The sequence below is a fragment of the Pseudomyrmex gracilis genome, unplaced genomic scaffold (assembly GCF_002006095.1).
Source record: "Pseudomyrmex gracilis isolate BER0280 unplaced genomic scaffold, ASM200609v1 scaffold_45, whole genome shotgun sequence".
In the NCBI taxonomy this organism is placed as follows: Eukaryota; Metazoa; Arthropoda; class Insecta; order Hymenoptera; family Formicidae; genus Pseudomyrmex; species Pseudomyrmex gracilis.
In genome coordinates this window covers 12,305-24,792 of record NW_018020629.1, presented here as the reverse complement: position 1 = coordinate 24,792, position 12,488 = coordinate 12,305, and the positions used below count along the sequence as shown (strand labels likewise).

Here is a 12,488-nt window from a genome sequence, read left to right as displayed (position 1 = left end):
TGNTCAGTAATGTTTCAGTAAAATATTTTTCTATCAAAGTGTATGTGTGTGTGTGTGTGTGTGTGTGTGTGTGTGTGTGTGTGTGTGTGTGTGTGTATGTGCATGTGTTATATTGTGTCAAATTATGATGCTGTGGATAGCACATATGTGCTGTGCATCACAATTTTTTAACCACACCGGACAATTTAGTATTAAAATAATAATAGACATAATAATCAAAAAAAAAAAAAAAAAAAAATTAGTCCGACAGTCCGCAGTCTGTTGAAAGTGGGACGGAAAAATGTGATGCATTGCATTTTTTTTATAAGATTTTAAGTATACATATGTATGTTACATACATATATATATTTGCACATTTGTATATATATATATATATGGATTGTATGTCTTAGATTAAATAGTTTTACACACATTAGAGAGAAAGAGCAATGTTTTTCAAACTTTTTTGAGTTGAGATCTACGACTTATTACTCTTTTGAGATGAATCGAAAAAATAAAATAATATTAAGAACACACAAATGGAGAGATATTCGTGCCTTTATTCAGCAATAAGACGAAGCAGCAAGCAAATCAAATTACCAGCATTCTCTCGAATGTAGTTATTTATTTTCCATTTCCATGTATAGTAGTATAATTTATTAAAGTAATTTATAAATGTTTTATCAATATCTAATTGTGAGTCCAAGAAATAAGAGAAATTTTTTGGACTATCCGCGACTCTCACGGAACGGTTTCCCTTTTGAAAAAAAGAAAAATACAACTGAAGAAATATGTCTTTATTGATAAAAAGTTCTGTTCAAGTAAAAATTCTTACAATCGCACAAATATAAGATATATCTCAAGTATACGCATGCGTACATCTCTTTTTACACATATACATCCATACATATTTACAAAAATAGTTTGTCTTTGTAACACTTATTGTTTCGCACGTCATAACATAATTCAATAGAGATCACAATATCAGACGTTCCTATTTCTTTTTGTTTTCGCAAATTATTCCATCTTAGAAAACTGATGTATCGGATTCTCTCAATATAGAAAAACTTAATATGTACAACCCTACCATTCTCTATTCCACTTTTTAATATTTTTTTTGTAAAATTACATCCGTTCTGGACTTCGCTTAAAAACAAATTCAGTCTCAAAATCCTTAATCGACGTTATTACTGTCCTGCTTGATATCCTGAAAGGGATTTAGCGTTCTGGCGGGTTTGGTGGGCGCAGCCAACAGTCTGCTCCAAGCTCGGTAAGTCTTGCCGGACCACACCCACATACTGGAGGTAACGCCGACCGCGAGGAAGAGAAAGAGTCTGAGCAGTGCGACCTCGAGACCGGCGGCCCGGTAAACCGGGCCCGGGGTGCAGTTCTGGGCCTCGCGGCAATCCAGCGCTGCGAGCAGCGCCAGTTTTTGCCACCTAGGTCTCACCGAGGCTTCGTGCAGCACGCAGACGAGACCGCCCAGCGCAGGAAGTGCGTATAGCAACGCGAAAATGCTCAACCGCGTCATCAAACGCTCCAATTTGGTCGCGCTGCGTCCGGCACAGCGCACAACTCTTCGCACACGTACCAGCGCACTTCCGGCAAAAGTGCCGAACGCACAGCCGAGCAGCAGCAACACGGCGTGCGGCAACACTTCGAGCCACAATGCCGATTTGTCCGAGATCTGGCACAACCCGGTTAGTTCATCCGCCACTACACTGTGCGATAGCAGGCTTCCTGTAGAAAAAAAAAACAGAACCACGTGTGTAATTGATCATTTGCTGTTTTCAGCAAAAAATTGTCATCGAACAAAAGATCAAGTTTAACAGTATCAATTTATCTCCAATTATTACAAATTACCTCCTGTAAAGAATATCGGAAGAATCCATGCGGTTGCGTGGAAGTAGGACGCGATGTTGTGAAGAGCCTCGCTGCTCCACTCGTTTCTGGCGCTCAGCAGCCAACAACCGCACAACACCGTCCACCATGTGTTACTAGCTAGTCTCAGGTAATATGTGATCAACCACCAAATTGTACAAGGAATGCTCTTCAAAACATCGTTGACCTATTTTGAGAGTATAAACAAGTAAAAACGTGTAATTAAAAGCTAATTAAGTTAAGAGGAAAAGAGCGAGATATTTTTTTTGTACACATAAATTACTACTAACAGGAACGTAATCCGGTCCGTCGATTTGGCTGGCGCAGCTGAGATTCTCAGCGCCAATCGCGCCCCGGACGATGTAAGCCACAGATAAAAGACTGTAGCAGAGCGCCAGAAACACTATCGGTCTCTCGGGATACCGAAATCTGGACGGTTCGACCCAGAAGGTCAGCAGGGTGAATAGCGTCGATAAAAAACACAGCCAAGCCCAACCGGTCATCCAGCGCTCGGCGAATTTCTTGTCTTCAGCGCGATAATACGCGTCGGCGCCGCAACGTGGTGCGCAAGAAATCTGAAAAGAATTCGCGATAAGAAAAAAAAAAAAAAACAAAATTTTGTTACGCTTGACGCCACTTTTCTGTCGCCGATCTATATAATCGCGCGCTTTTTTTATTCTAACCGTTTCCCCGTCGGGTATCTGTACGAAATGAGGCGGGCACTGATGATGATGCTGCTCCTGCTGCTGCTGTATTCGCGTGAAGGTCTGATGCAGCGGCTGATCGTGTTTCGTTGACCATTGCTGCTGCTGAACGATCGTCGGTGGACTCGTGTCGTCCACCAGCAGTATTTCATCCGGCGGTTGCACGCACAATGTGTTTCCTGTAAACGCACAATGTTTAAAATCACAGGTACATACGCGTTATTTGAGAGTAAAAATTGTTTATTATACGAACAGTCGAGCGTGTGCGAATATCAATATTTTCTGCACAAATAGCGCGAAAAGATTTTTGTATTTTGCATTTAAATTTTGCAGATAAACTCGAACAGTTTCTGTACTGTGTGTATAAATTTCTCTCTCTCTCTCTCTCGCGTTTGTTGTTGCTGAAAAATGAAAACGCTCACCACGATCGAGGAAGCGATCGCAGTCCAGCATGTGAGGCCACGGCAGTGTTAGACTGGTCAATGCCGGCTCGCAGTCTCTTCGCACGGACAGACAGAGAGATTTGCAGGCTGGTATCTGCACATGTTCCGAGCAGACCGGCGCGAAGACCGAGCACAGGAAGAGCCTGAGATGCCGCGAACAGTTGTAGTGAACCAGCGGCATGAAAGCCGTCAACTGCGAACAGAAAAAAAATTTGCAAGAAAAAATTAATTGATTGATCTGATCGCGCGTTACACATAAATTACATCAGATCGGATCTCTTCAGTTTGCAAAACGATGTAACAGAATAATTTTTTTTACATTGTACACCGCGTTTGCGTGTTTTTTTTTACGACGTTTCAGATTTAAAAAAAAAAAAAGGTTCGCGCGTTTTTTCTCTATTCTCGAAAAGACATAGAGAAGTACTCTACAACGGAGATCGGAACACGACGAAGGGTAATGTACCTAACGAGGCGGGGAAGAGACGCTTTGCTTCCATGAGTTATAACGAGCGGTGGGCATCAAGGGTAATTATCCCGCCCATTCTTCCCGCCTCGATCTCGATGGACCTTCGAACGTCGCTACGCGGCCTGCGCGGCAAGATATCGAAGCGGTCTCTTTCTCCACCTTTCCTTCGTCCTTTCCCCCCTACCCCCTTTCCCTCCACCCTAACTCTCTTTAGATTCACCCATTATAAGCGCGCGAACCTAATGCTCTTCTCTTCCACAGCACTCCCCAAATTATAGTTTCATAAAATTACATGGTAACCCGTAATGCCGCGGAGCCCTCCATCTCGCCTTGTATCGCGGTGCTCCCTTCTTCGAGCTCTCTTCTCACCAATCAAGGTGGACCAACCAGAAGCAGCCGAAAGAGAGAAAGATAGAGAGAGAGAGAGAGAGAACCAGAAGAAACCCTGTCTGAAAATCGCGCGAGCAATTATTACCACCTTTCTTCGCACAAGGAGAGCAGAGACGCGCGCGCACACACACATCGACGCAGTGGAGACGCAGAGATTTGAGAGGCAATTGTTTTATTATTGTATAATTCACGCAATATATGTGAAGAAAATATTGCGGGAAGAGAAACATCGGTTTTCGCGTGAGAAACTCAAACGTCCGCGAGAATATAAAATACAATTCTCACACCTTAATTGTGATTTCTTTTTTTTTTTTTTTGTTTAGGTCGCGGAGAGTTCGTCGTTGTAATTAAATGCGCATTTGGTGTAAATTAGTTTTTGCGATCTTGAATCTCGGTCTCGGAATTATTTATTTCCGAGCACGAAGAAGAGAGAGAGAGAGAGAGAAAGAGAGCGACGACTTGGAGGAAAAAGAAAAGAAATGTGCAGAAAGAAAGAAAACGTATAACAGAGCAAACCAGTCCAGTTCATTATTTCGCATTCTTTCCCTCCGGGAATGAACAGAAAAAGACGAGAGGTAGGAAACAGTGCACATTTCCCCCCTCCCGCGCCCTTTCCACCCCCTCCCCCCCCCGCTCCCTTCAAGGCATTTTCAGAGCGGTTGTTTGACAGACACTTGCCGGTAGAAGAAGAGACGAACAAACGAACAGACGGATGGATGAACGGCGGACAGACGGACGGACAAACGGAGCCGACTTGTTTCTTCTTGCGGTGTCCGCTCCTTTTCCTTCCCCGCTCTTTTGTCCTTACGCGGCGCGCTGCTTCGGTTCCACCACGATCACGTGTCATTGTGTGAGATCCTTTGTAGGTCTCTCTCTGCGTATATATGTATATATATATATATATATTATTTATGCGACATGACGTACAAGTCCCATGGTTACACACCGAGTGACAAAAAAAAAAGCGACGCAGTTGTTTATTTAAAACAATTTTTCAAGTAACGAAAATCAACAAAAATTGTTTAAAACAATTTTCCAGGTAATTGCGCACGACTTCGCTTTTTCGTATAAATTTATTTAACGCGCGTGTAAAACAATATATTGCACGTATGTGTAAGGAACGAGATTAAAATCTTTTTGAAAATTAATTTTTTTGTTTTTCCAACGACGCAGATATCAGCGGTACATCTGAACTTTTGTGTTTTACAAACATTATACTTGAAGATACAAATTATCTTGTGTAATCTTGTATTTGACAAATGTTTGTTTAACTTGCTGTTACAAATCGTAAAATATCGCGCGCGTTCTTCCGAAATCTATTGTTATATTTTACCTTCTTACGGAATTTCTCGAAACGCCGACCGACGTAGAGATTTTGGATAGGGCGCACCTTTGAGATTTCAGGTAGAACTCGGAGAAAAAGAGAGAGAGAGAGAGAGAGAAAGAGAGTCGCCGCCGCCCCGCAATTTGCTGTTTTCCGGGAACGTGTTGTATACGAACGACGGGACGAAACTTTTTCTCACAATGGGATTATTGAGCTCGGACACAAGTCGTCAGCTTACGCGGAACGTTTGAGTCGGACGATCTCTCGGAGGAGGGTACTATACCTTTTCTTCTCTGGAATTTATTCGAAAGGCTATTCGAGCTATTCAAAAAACTCACCACCATTATCTTGGACGTGGGTTAGGTTTAATGAGATCATTTTGAAACTTTGCGTCTGACTAATTTCCGCGGACGAAGCGTCGCTTCGAACTAGGATCAACGCGAAAGACAACGGGCAATTTCGAGAACACAATTACACGAAGCGACTCTCATTTCGCGACGTGCGCATTATCCCGACACACGTGTGGCAAATGCTTGCTAGCGAGATATTAAAAAAGCTCGTTGTTCGAGAGAAACTCGTAGGTAGCGCGGGATGGTGATGCGCGCCAGGATGGTGGCACGAAGGTGGCGCGGGAGAGAGAGAGAGAGACGAGAGAGGTGCGCGAAGCGGGACGAAGAACGATAGCGGCGCTCTTTGAACTCCGATACGCGCTTTGAGACGATCGTGCGCGGATGAATGCCGCGTTATCTCTCGACGGTTTCTCATTTGTAAAAACAAATTTCGATATTGACTTCGCGGAAATGACACGGACGATATTGAAAAAAAAAAAAAAAACAATATAATCGATATAAAAATGCATAATCGAAGTGTCTTTCTCTCTTTTTGTTTCGGTCTTGTAAAACGATTCCCATAAAATTGTGTTTCGAGCTTCGAACACACTTTTGTGCTTCTGCAAGTTTTCAAGCGAAACTAATATATTGATATATATTGGCGTAATCCGGAGATAGGAGAGAGAGAGAGAGAGAAAGAGAGAGAGATTTGTCAGTTTATTTTTTCAAGATTCGACGCTTCGCAATCGTCACTTTCAAGTCTCGAAGAAAAAATCAAGTCAAGTAGTGAAAAGCACATAACACACACACACGCACATACAAGCGCGCATCCTTTGATGATGTTTCAACTATACTACACCAATATTCACGCACACGAACGCGCCTCTCAAGCATGCCACGCACATGTGCGCACGGGGAACGCAGCTGCTACAAAAATACGCAGTTTTGCTCGTCAGGGCTATCTCGCTTCGGGCGACTTCAAAGCAAGCCGCCTTAACGTTATTACGATAATAAAACTGAGCAAGCGAGGGTAAACCCTCGGCTATAAATACCTCTTTCCATGCGTCATGTCTGTGTGCGCGCGTGTGCGTGTACATTCGTGTGAATATAAACGCGCGAACACGCCGATATTTCGCTACTTCATCCCCGCTTTTTTTTTTTTTTTTTAAATCGTACATTCGCGCACACACTGATGCGCAAAATTTATTTGTCAAACAATTAACGCAATAAAAACTGTGAAAAATCGCGCGCGAATTGGATATTAAAAATTTTTACGTACGAAATGAATGTGAAATTTATTGCGTTTGACGACTATTTCGTACATCTAATACGGTTTTGAAAATCTCACGTTATTTATGTTTCAATCTCTTCGCGGACCTCAAGAATGGACCTACGAGTCAAGACAGACTGTGTCTGTGAGACCCACGCGACTTTAAAGTCGATTATCTCCGCAAAAAATCAATATTTTTCTAATTTTGTTTTTTTTTTTTTTAATCAAAAGTTTGAACGATTCTGCGTCGATAAAAAAAATCGAATTGAAAAAATCTCTGGTAGTTTCAAAGATATAAGCGTTAAAAAAAAAACTCTAAGATTTACTAAACTCCGATGCGTAATTTTTGAATAGGTCTGGGAGACCCATGTCTGTCCGTCAAATAATAATGACTGATACGAATTTTGATTGATAAAAAAACAAAAAAATAAAACAATTCGATGTGAAAAAAATTAATACAAATAACATTGCGTTTAAATTTAAATCTAGAAGAGAAAACCATCCACTCCGGCCATTTCGAAACCGGCTACGTGTGCGAGTTGATTCCGTCTAATTAATTAGTTTTTAATTAAAAAACCGCTGTGATGGTCTTCTCCGCGAGAATAAAATTCGACATCGAGCGCCGCCGGTCGATCACATCGACCGGATTTAATTGAGATTCAAAGAACACGAAATTAATTCTAATTTCTCCTCCGCTCGGAGAAAAATCGTGTGTTCTAGAAAAGAAAAAAAAAAGGGACCGGTATTCCCCTCCGCCTCTTGTTCCCCTCAACCCGTGCTCGTCCCTTCTAACATTGCGGTTCAGTGACTTTGATTCACTTTATCTCCGCTAATGAGAATCGGCCGTGCGTTCTTTGATCTTCGATCGCGCTTATTAACGGTGGATGTACCGTAAAAACCTTTTAACTTTTTTTTTTTTTCTCTCTTCTCTGCCAGCCTCCCGTCCCGCTGGAGGAGAATTTACCAAGATCGTAACACGTTCATCCTTTGCGGTCGTAACCGTCCGGGCCGCAGCAAGCACACCCGACGAAAACGCCGAGCGAACTCTGGTCCTGAAGACCAAACGCAAAGAGGACCAAAACTCCAATAAATGCAATAAACTACATAACATTTTTTTTTTTTTTTTTTGTTAACAAGAGATTAATCGGATAAAGAAATTAAATCCGAACATGGAAAAATTACCCCTCGCTCGGCTTGCCGCTGATCCTCGTGGCCCATGAAGTTCGGCATCGCCGTCGAATTGTAACGCAGTCCGCGGCAAAAGGACACGGCGAGTCTCTCGCATTTCGCCCCGGTTCCTTGATGCCCGTGACCGATGCCCCATCCCCAAGCCGGGCCCGATGTTGCCGTGAGGATGAGCACCGCGATACGCAGCAGCATTTTTAACAACGACGACATTCACATTTTATTTTGCTCGCGCACAGAGTTGCGATTTCACGCGGTTTACATTCGCACGAATTGTGAGAAATAAATTCGGGTCGACTTTGAATCGCGAACGACCGGGAAGAAGGCGCATTCGTTCACGTGACAGCGGCTCGCGACGCCAAATCGAACACAGCAACCACTCGCGGCAGTAGTCGACGGCCGACTGGTGGTGAACCCGAAGATCCCGCGAAGTCTGAAGTATATACGATGCAGATGCGTGCGCTCGCGGACGATTGTGTGCGCGCGCGCGTCGGCTGCGCTCTCCTCTCGCACCTTTCACTTTTTGCCGCCGCCGCCGCCGCCGCCGCTGCGGCGGGCCCTATTATCTCGTCCCTCGACCGCAGCGGCCGAGAGAGAGGATTATGGGACCGATCCCGCAAGTATAATTAGGAACAAAGAGCGCGCCGTGGCGCGGCCGAGAAGATACGCGCCACCTTACCGATGAATTTCCTCCGTTACCGCGGATTTGCACGGATTTCAGTTTCTGTTTGTTTCTCTTTTGAAAACTCTCTAATCGCACAAACATTTTTCTTGTTCATATGTTTGTTTCTTCTTTCGATTTGAATGCAGTTTTACGGTTTCGATCTTGGGTAGTTGACAATCTTCTCGATTTCGAATGAATATAAATTTTATTTTTTCTTTGAAAGAAAAGGAAAAAAAAGAGAAGAAAAACGTCACTGAGATCGATGTTGCTCCGATGAGAATCCGATTCCAAAAAGTTACGTAATGACCGTCCTGAAAAAAAATCGAACGTTCCGACATCATCATCGCGTGTCAAAGTCACGTAAGAAATGGAATGTACAAGGAATTGGTTGGCGGGGAAAGGAGGAAAAAGAGGAACAACACAAGAGAAGAAGAAAGAGGAACGGAATTGCATCTGTAGGCCAGGGGGGAAGATACGTAAATGGCGCGAGGAGGTCTCTTATTACCGGGTAATAACCTGTAATAACGTAGATTTAATGCGCGGCTTCAAGTACAGGCTATAAGCAATCGTTTGCCGCCTTCAGCAGTTTTAATGAATTTTTTCCAACTCCCTTTTTTTTTTGGTTTCCTTTTTTTACACACATGTGTATGCCTCTCCTCTCTTTCGTCTTTTCGTTGTTTGTGTGTTTTTTCAGAGAAGACAAATATGTTACAAGTCTATCGCGCACGAAATTATCGATGTATTGTGTTTCGCTCTTATTTTTCGATAAAAAAAAAAAAAAAAAAAAAAGACATTATTTGACTTTAATCTTGAACATCGAAGTCCGAGTTATTCTTTTGAAAGTGAGAAAACGATTAAATTTTATTAACTTTTCGCCCGCAGACATGGGTCTCCTAGATCCCTGGTTCAAAAATTGCGCATCGGCGTTTCTTAGAAAAAATTAATTGTTTTTTTAAAACGTTTATATCTTTGAAACTAGAGATTTTTTTTTTTTTAATTTTTCCTCTCTTTGATCGACGCAGAATCGCTCAAACTTTTTTGAGAGTTTCGAACTTTTTGAAAAACTATTTTTAAAAATTGCGCTTAAAAGTGATAAAAAAGGGAAGTGACAAAAACTTGCCGCTTCGCAGATACTTCTTTCATTTCATTTGATCTATTTGTCTTCTTTTGTACATGGACCTAATGGACGGCGCGTTTTGCTGCGGGGTGGTAAGCTAAGAGGAAGGAGGGAGGTAGTGTCTGATACCACGGGCACACATCAATATGGCCGCAGAAAGACGTCAAATTAGACACAATCAAAAGGCACGGTAGAACTTCGCGTCAAGTTTAATTTTGAAATTAAAATTATTAACAAAAAAAATTAAAAAACAAAGCTATGATTTTTAGAGAAATTATTTTCTATTTATATATTTTACTTTATATATTTTTGTAAATACTAACTTTAACAGTTTATAAAGACTAGAAATAGAACAGAGACAAGCAAAAGAACAACATATATATATATAAATTATATCAATATTTTATTTATCACAAGTGTGTCACAAATACAAGTTTACAAAAATAAATAAAAGTTATTATGCTAATTATAATTAGCTTTATGATTATACATGACACGTACGTTGTATTCAACTAATGAAACTAAAAGTTAAAAATAAGTTTAACGTTATGGCAAAGCGTCTTAATTCAGGACTATATTGCCTAGGCAGTGATTTTTTTTGGGTTTTGAAATATTGTCGTTTTAATAAATCAGCGTTGCATTTTCCCAAATCATCTAACACTTGTAATTGCTCACTTGGCATGAAATTCTTCTTTTTTAATCCTGAAATGATTTCCTGCATTTGATTGATATGCTGGTCCTTTCGTCGGTTTGCTTGCTGCAGTGTGTAAATTTTCTTCCTGTATTCTTGTTTTTGATTTTCTATAACTGTACGCAGAAAAATCTTTCTTGGTGAATTTTCGCCAAGTGTCGGAGATACAGATGTTGCACAATCAATATACTGTTTAGGTGTGGAAGGTCGTTCGACTATGATTTCTTCAGATTCTAAAAAAACGTANTAATTATTAATTATTTGTTATTGTTATTATATTGTTATTGTTATTATATTACTTGTTAATTATTGTTATATATTTGTATATATTATATATTATGTAATTATTTATTAATTATTAATAATTTTGTTCAGTAATATCTTTTAGGACATTTTATAAAATTATTTTATTTAGATGTCTTACCTTGCTTGATCGTAAGTGAAGAATTAGAGATAATCCGACGTTTTGGTTCACTTGTGTCCGTCACATCTATACTATTCTCTACAGTTCTTTTTCTTGTAACTGGAAGAATTTCGTCAGTTACATTTANACGAGTATCTTTCGTCCTAGTTGAAACAGTTTCCTCGCTCTAGAAACAAATATTATATATTTATTATTTCTAAAAATATTTTCAAAAAGATATAAAATAAATTCAAACATTCAAAAAAATTACTGAGTATGGAATTGCATCTGGTTTCAACCGAACACGACCACATGCAGATGTTCTATCAAACATCTCTTCTCCAAAATGTTGCGAGCATACACGGCATCCTTTGTAAAGCTTGCATTGATTCAATTGCAAATTGTCTATCCATACTTTTCTTTTTTCTTCATTGTTTGGTAATCTGAAAATTTTACATACAATTGTCAAAGAAATTATATGTAAAATAGCTATGTCAATTTGACTAGTGACATACATAGCACTTGCACACATATAATCTAAGTAATAATGTTTTATTTATTTATTTATTTATTTTTAATTTAATACAAGTGATAGAATCTGTGTAATTATAGTGTTCTATNAGTTTAATTAAAATCATAAAAATTGCTTACTTGTGGAATGTGATGTGAACGGTTTTTTCTAAATCCAGCTNTTTTTTTGTTTTGCGCACTTGTGTTGATCGGTTGTTACAACCAGTTACAATGCAATCTGGCATTTTTTTTATAAAAAAGATCACTTGAATAAAACTACGTGATATCACAAGCCACGAGGTTATTGCCGTGATAATGACAACTGGCTAATATCCCGTATACTTGCAGCCATATTGATGTCCGCAAAAGTGACAATAGCCTTCTTACCTCCTGCCTCTTAGCTTACACCCCCCTTTCCCAAAACTGTACTTCACGCGCCGTCCATTAGGTCCATGCTTTTGTACTCTCTTTCTCTCGCTCTCTCTCTTTCTTTCTCTCTGTCTCTCTCACGTGGGGCCATTGTCTTCTATAAAAACATGACGCAGCGCGCGAGAGTTGAGAGCCAATAAACGGGCGAAGCGAGGCCCCCCGAGAGAGGTTGAGCGTCACTGCGGATCATTACATGATGCGGCGCGAGGACCGCAGAAGAGGGTACTACATATATAGTATACGACAGAGAGACGGGGACCGCCGCCGCCGCCGCCGCCGAGTAGATCGAATCTCCCCCTCAACGGGGCTTAAAAAGGTCAGCTGAGAGAAGCAAACGCTCCCGTCTCTCTGTCTCTCTTCAACCTATCTCACTTCTACCTTTTTTTTTATTTTACCTGTTCAACTCCGAAAACTCGGATCAATTTTTCCGCACACACCGGCTTTGATCTCAAAGAGATCAAAGAAAAGCGCGCAACATTCCTTTCCTTTCCCGCCCGAAAAGAATTTTCACAGACGCCTTAACGTTTCAACGCTTCGCTTTTCGCACTACGTTTAGCAGGTTTTTTAAACAACATCTTGATGATTTTGACGCGATGACAGTACAACGTGTGTTGCGATTAATTTTCCTAACCGAAGAAACCTCCGTCCACGCAGGAGATTTACGCGCGCAAAATTGGAAACAAATCAAATCACAAGTCTTCTT

At 40.8% G+C, this 12,488-nt stretch overlaps 2 protein-coding genes across 2 annotated transcripts; both read right to left on the bottom strand.

Annotated features, from left to right (window-relative positions):
- Positions 1 to 757: 757 nt before the first annotated feature.
- On the bottom strand, positions 758 to 8,424 carry LOC109853234 (frizzled-9-like). Its single transcript, XM_020425125.1, has 6 exons — positions 7,969 to 8,424; positions 2,987 to 3,200; positions 2,544 to 2,743; positions 2,151 to 2,435; positions 1,843 to 2,047; positions 758 to 1,719 (listed from the first exon to the last, which is right to left on the bottom strand). The coding sequence occupies exons 1-6, from the start codon at positions 8,182 to 8,184 to the stop codon at positions 1,154 to 1,156; spliced, it is 1,686 nt and encodes a 561-aa protein (XP_020280714.1). The 5' UTR covers positions 8,185 to 8,424; the 3' UTR covers positions 758 to 1,153.
- A 1,714-nt stretch (positions 8,425 to 10,138) lies between these two features.
- On the bottom strand, positions 10,139 to 11,808 carry LOC109853229. The gene is made up of 4 exons (XM_020425121.1): positions 11,498 to 11,808; positions 11,118 to 11,289; positions 10,868 to 11,033; positions 10,139 to 10,676 (listed from the first exon to the last, which is right to left on the bottom strand). The coding sequence occupies exons 1-4, from the start codon at positions 11,599 to 11,601 to the stop codon at positions 10,261 to 10,263; spliced, it is 858 nt and encodes a 285-aa protein (XP_020280710.1). The 5' UTR covers positions 11,602 to 11,808; the 3' UTR covers positions 10,139 to 10,260.
- Positions 11,809 to 12,488: the final 680 nt, after the last annotated feature.

Excerpts from the sequence above, each read along its gene's own strand:
- LOC109853234 (XM_020425125.1), bottom strand. The coding sequence starts at position 8,184 with ATGTCGTCGTTGTTAAAAATGCTGCTGCGTATCGCGGTGCTCATCCTC. Across the intron at positions 2,744-2,986 it reads CGATCGCTTCCTCGATCGTG|GAAACACATTGTGCGTGCAA; the intron begins GTGAGCGTTTTC and ends GTGCGTTTACAG. Across the intron at positions 2,048-2,150 it reads ACGGACCGGATTACGTTCCT|GTCAACGATGTTTTGAAGAG; the intron begins GTTAGTAGTAAT and ends CTCTCAAAATAG.